At 43.8% G+C, this 6,000-nt stretch overlaps 1 protein-coding gene across 3 annotated transcripts in view; it reads left to right on the plus strand.

The window, feature by feature from the left end:
- The window catches only part of CTTN (cortactin), a 39,134-nt gene extending 37,265 nt beyond the window's left edge, over nt 1-1,869 (plus strand). For all 3 annotated transcript variants that reach the window (XM_063117386.1, XM_063117387.1, XM_063117388.1), the window contains exon 16: nt 41-1,869. In XM_063117386.1, coding sequence (XP_062973456.1) covers nt 41-177 — 137 coding nt within the window. In that variant the 3' untranslated portion in view covers nt 178-1,869. The remainder of the gene's footprint in view (nt 1-40) is intronic.
- The last annotated feature ends 4,131 nt before the right edge of the window (nt 1,870-6,000 follow it).

Raw genomic sequence — 6,000 nt, forward strand, 5'->3', positions numbered from 1 at the left:
ATGAGACACTAACGAAAGGTTGTGTCTGCTCTCTCTACAGCTGGTGATGATGAGATTTCCTTTGATCCTGATGACATCATCACTAACATTGAAATGATCGATGACGGCTGGTGGAGAGGAGTGTGCAAAGGCAGATATGGGCTGTTCCCTGCTAATTATGTTGAGCTGAGGCAATAGGAAATAATGTCTGCCATTTATGCCTTAATACCGTGATCATTCACCTGATTTATTACACTACAAATCATGTTCTTTTGGGGTGGGTGGATGCAGGGGTCTATACATATTCCTTTTATATTTAAGATACTTTGCTGATGCTTTTACAAATGTTTTTGGGCTCAGAAATCGCTAATATATTGCAACTCTTACGTTCCCCACTACAGCCTGTTACCATAGGTTTTTAATGCATTTTGAAAATTGGGCTTTCCTGATTCTTTTGCCAAATTGGTGGTGGTGGTCATAATTTCTTTCAAGGAGTTTTTAGCTCTTTCTGACAGTGATGCATGTTTCATTTTGTATCTGTGCGTGTACTGAATTCCCAAGTGATTATGTCCAGCTACACTTGTATCAAACATTGTCCGTTTTCCAGATCTTAGCTGTGCAAGCTTATATTGCATTTCCCTTTATAGGGAACACTGCCAGTAAGAATGGGGGAAGATAGTAGGAAGCCCTGAGAGTTGCACTGACGGCAATTACTTAACAGGAAAAGTTCTTCTTTTTAAAAATATTGATAATAGGAAGGATGCAGTGCAGGTATTATTTTTTTCTCGTTTTCTTGAGAAGTAACTGTGCAAACCAGCAGAAAGCTCTCTTGGGCATCTCATTTCTGGTGGGACTCATCCAAAAGACGTTCTCCTTAGGCCAGGCCATAAGCATTTGCTACCCATTTATACCCACTTCAAGAGAGGCCTCCGACAACGTAACGCAGGTTCTGCTTGTGTCACTTTTCCCAGAAGGCTTTTTGACCCAGGTTTGTTTAGAAGTTTCTATTGTTGTCAACTTGAAGAGACCCACTTGTCTCCCTTGGACCCTTTTGCTGGCCTTCAGGCCTGTGCTGCTGCTTGCAGATCATAGTGCCGCTATGAGCAGTGGATTGTGTACATGCATCATGGTTTCTACAGATATTGTTTTATATGATTTGGAGGGAGGGAAAGACTGCTGTGTAGCAAAACTGTTATGCAGCCATATATGTTTGAGTCAAGGAATGTTAATAAGAGTAGCTTAAAACCATGGAGATAATCTCTACTTCTAAGCAATGTGCAGAAAACTACCACGTTTTTATATGTTCAGCTGAAACTGCCAGTAACACTTGGAATAAGCAGTATAGGTATCACTGCCTTTTGCCAAAATGTGAAGCTGAAGCTCATGCCACTCCATTAACAGAATAGAATTTAAAAAAAAACTAGTTATTAATTTTCACCAATAAGCATCCCTACCAAAGACGTGTGTTCAGTGTGTGTCTTGTCCATTTCTATTTGAAAGGAGAATTTCAGGGAGGAACTGAACAAGAAAAAAAAAGTTGTGGGGAGAGAGAGACTCTTAATCAAGCCCAGTGGAATATAAAAACCTTTCTATCAAATGGCAGTGTACAGTGTATCTAGGAAGAAGACATGGGCTGGGGAAAAAGAGGAGGGGGAATTGGCTAGTTGGGACAATCTTCAAGAAGAATGTCATTTTTACTGTATTATCTTTCCCACTGGTTCCTTTCTGTCTCACCATTGCATTAATAGTATTATGTTGGGTTGGGCTGGATTTTATATGCAGTTTACCTTACCCAGTTTTGCATAGGACACCTCATAGGATACATGATTCTTGTATTTCTTTTTCTTTTTTTGTAAATTAAATATTCAAATAAACTTTTGGAACCATTTGCACAGGTTATCCATGTGTTTTAACTATCTTAAGGTGTATGTGCAGCCAGGTCCTGAGACAGATTTCATTGTGTGCTAATCAGATTATCCTTATTGGGTAGAATGACTTCTGCACTCTTATGATCAAAACCTTAAGATCAAAAACTTGTGCTGGCTAGTAACGCTGAACTTTAGTGGTGAAAACTTTGCAAGAATATTCTTGCACTAGTTTCTAGACATGATCAGAGCATGCTGAAGACCAAAATACTTCTGGCATCAGATCTTTCATCCAGGATTACCTTGATTACCTGTTCACTCTTTGGTTCAGTCCTAGGCCACATAAAGGTGCCCCACTCACGTCTTTAGCCACTGCCATCCCACAGCATCCAATCTGCCTTCAGACTGCTACCAGTCCATCATCTGGGCTTTAACTTGTTTGGCTTTACATTCAATGACCTGTCAGTCTGGCAAAGCCATGCAGATGGGCTGCTTCATTGCTTGTGGTACCTTTGAAACGTTTAACACATTCTGGAATGAGTGGCCACAGATAGAGTTGGCCTTCTAAGCGTTGGCACATAACTTTGGTGCAAGGTAAGACTAAAGGCCCTGATACCCTGATCCTTTACTTGGGTATTCAGCTTGATTTGGGGACCTGATGATACTGGCACTTTGTACAGCTACCAAAACACCAGGGTCACCCTACTGGACAAGAATGACCTTGGAAGGAGAAAAGGCTTCAATCTTTCTTGTGTGCCAGGTGGGATGCAGGTCAGATGCTAGTCCAGTTTCACTTGTCATATGGGGCTTTGCTAGACCTACCTGAAAGTCCGGTCAGGAAGAGGGGTGAGCCGGGCTGCAGCTAGCGCAGGCTGTTGCCCCAGTCTACATGTTGACGCGACGGGGTAAAGGAAACCGCATCGCGTCAGCCATTTTATTTTCTCTCTTAAAGGGGCCATGTGCGCAGGAGCGCACCAACAATGAAGATAGGTTCTTCCCCCCCTTTTTTTAATGGGTTCCCCGCTTCCCCTGCCCCCGATTCCCCACCCCGGCTGCGATCCTCCCTTGCCTGCCTGCAATGTCTGATCCTCCTGCCCGCGATGTCTGATGCCCCCCAGAGGCCCCCGGGCTGCAATTCCCCCCAATGTCCCCTGGCCTCTGTTTCCCGCCCCCATGTCCTGTAGGCCATGATTCCCACCCCCCCATGTCCCCACCATACCCCTGATGGCCACAGCGCTCCTGTGAAGCGTTGCAGCCCGTCCGCCGCTTTTCCCGGCTACTCGGGAGTAAATGCGGTAGCCGAGAAAAGCGGTGGACCTGGCTACATGCCTGTGGTCTCAGGCTCAGTCTGAGACCGCAGGAAAAACAGGGCCAGAAGCGGTGCCGGTTACCCTGGGCCCAGGGAGGGTTCACCCCTGCCTGAGCCTGGGATACCCTGTGTGTCATCTGGATGCACAGGGGTGAGCCCGGGGCTTGCACTGGGCTAAAGCCTCGTCTAGCAAGGCCCATGGTCTGACCTCTTAGAGAGATGGATGGGGTGGTGGGCCACAAGTCCTGCAGAAGTGGATGGAGCCAGCAAGAAAATGAACTAAGCTATAAACTGCTTTCTGTCAGTTACAGGGAATGGCACGTTACAGCATCCTGACATTTAGGCCTGATGGTGTTGACCTCTCCGATACTGGCACTAAAGTGTGGCTCCATGATCTTCAAAGGGTCCTGCTTGATGAACTGCATGAGGTTTGGTGGTACATTGGGTATGCTTCACTGACCCTTTATGGTGCTGGAGGCATTGTGGTGTAGTGGCTAAGGTGTTGGACTGGGAGTCGGGAGATCCAGGTTCTAGTCCCCACTCAGCCACGGAAACCCAGTGGGTGACTTGAAAGATACTCTCAGCCCAACCTACCTCACAGGGTTGTTGTTGTGAAGATAACATGGAGAGGAGGAGGATTATTAAATAAATAAATAAATTGGGTTGGATCTATTTCGGGGATAAGCCAGGGTTGGTGGCACCCCACTTTGTAAAAGGGGGTGATCAATACAAGGGAACTTTTGGGACATCTTCAAGGTACTAACCCAGCTTGGGTGCTGGCCATTCAACCAGGTTGCAGGAGGGGGACTATTTATCAGCCCATGCTATGATGGGCCTTAGACTTCTGCTACTCCCAATGATAGCACAGCACATGGACTCAGCTAAGGAACTAGACAGTGGACAGGCTGCCCAATGACTGGATCCTTGTCCTATGCTATGCCAAACCTATGTAACCTGTAGCCTATGAAAGGTATGCCCATTTTGAACCCAGTCTTGACAGTAATGTGGTTATTACCCCGTTCATCCTCCTCCCTAGTAGACATGACTAGCACAAAATGTACTCTTGAGGAGCTCAGACCATGCATCATTAGCCAGCGATCCCAAAAATATAGCTTCATAAGAGGGGACTCTGAAAATGCTAGGTGCTTCTTCAGCACAACCTTCCTTTATTTGCTGATATTGCAACTTAAAAGGAAGGAAATTTCTTTTCATTATTTCCCATGTAACGATAACAACAGCTCCCTGTGCTGTTCCTGATTTTTCAGTACAACTGCTCACTCAAACACCCCTCTCCAAATAAATACCTCCCCCCCAAAACCCTTGAAAATTTCAATAACCTGTGAAGAAAAACGGAGAAATGTCATAACAGCAATGCTCAGTGCTGGGAGTAGCCTAGTAGGTATATATTTTTAAAATTGTCCAGCCAATTTTAAGGAGTTTCCATGCTGCATTTTACAAAGCCCCTCTTTAAGCTGCTACTTTTATTTTTAGCTTGCACAGATGGTAAGCTTTAAGAACATGGTGAAGAATGTTCTTGCATCCAATTTATTTTATATAAAGCCCTAAGGCTGGGGGAGACTAATAAAGGACGTGGTCTATTTCCCAATGTATTTACTTTTTAATGGCTATTCAATAGTGGGGATATATCTAAATTGGTTCGGGATTGAGAACAAATGAATGACAACGAATGGGTCAGAGATCTCTCATAGTACAGTTAGCCTGTTTTTTCCTCAGGGCATAGCTAGTCCTTGCACATCTTGGTGTGGTCTTCCTCCCCCCCCCTCCCCCAGGAAACAAATTTCAGGTTCTTCAGGTGATTCGAGATTAGATTCCGTGCCCCCCCCCCCCCCGCCATTGCAGTACCTCATTCATGCAATTTTATCGAGGGAGGGTTGAGACAATGTTGTCTTGAATTTGTAACCCTCCAACATGTTTTCCAACTTTTACCAGAAAAGAAGCCATTAAGGAGGAAAAGACAGAATAGCTGCCCAACGCCTGTTGACTGGTGGGGCTTTCAGCCCTCCATCTGGAAGCGCCCTGAAAGTGAAACCCTTGAGATTGGTGAATTTGGGATGGACTGCTTATAAATGTTTCCACAGCAAACGCTTTCTGTGTTATAATTTTCTCTTTCAGTGGATAGAAGTAGTTACTTCCTATAATAGGGTTCTTTTTCAAAGCTATGTTTCAGCTTAAAAGGGAAGAAAAATGAACTAATTCAGTAAGTACATTAAATAAATTGGATTTTAACATGATAGCTACTCAAGAGCAGGATAAATTGGGCCATGGGAAGGGAATGAAAGCCCACAGCTGGTACTACTACCTTTCCAAATATAAATATTATCTTCCATAATGTGTTGTAGGCTCATTTTAAAATTAATGCTATCAAATTATTTGTGGATTTTAGTCATGCTTTTAAGTTAAGTAAGTTAATTATGTACCCAGAACTACTGGGTGAAGATTGCTTTTCAGAAATTAGGAGTTTTAAATTGCTTATATCAAGAGGTATATAGAATGCTTCTCTGTGGACTGTTTAAAACAATTTAAGAGAACATTTTTTAATATGACAAGCAGAGTACAGGACAGTCTTATGCTTCAACGACATGGCTTGGGGGGCTTTAGGATTTCCTCTTAAGTATTTTGGAGATTTGCTATCAGCAGGGACTCTATGTTGATGGATACTTGTAGTGTAATATTATCCTGGCTAAAATTAATTGGCACTGGAGACAGGTGTGTGTTAGGGAAATCTGATTTCTAAACACCCACTTCCAGACCCTTTGCTAGCATGTTATTGCATCAACAAATGTGTTAGTGTAAGTTAAATTTTGAACCAATGGAAAGACAAAATGC

Source organism: Elgaria multicarinata, chromosome 2 (assembly GCF_023053635.1).
Source record: "Elgaria multicarinata webbii isolate HBS135686 ecotype San Diego chromosome 2, rElgMul1.1.pri, whole genome shotgun sequence".
Taxonomy (NCBI): domain Eukaryota; kingdom Metazoa; phylum Chordata; class Lepidosauria; order Squamata; family Anguidae; genus Elgaria; species Elgaria multicarinata.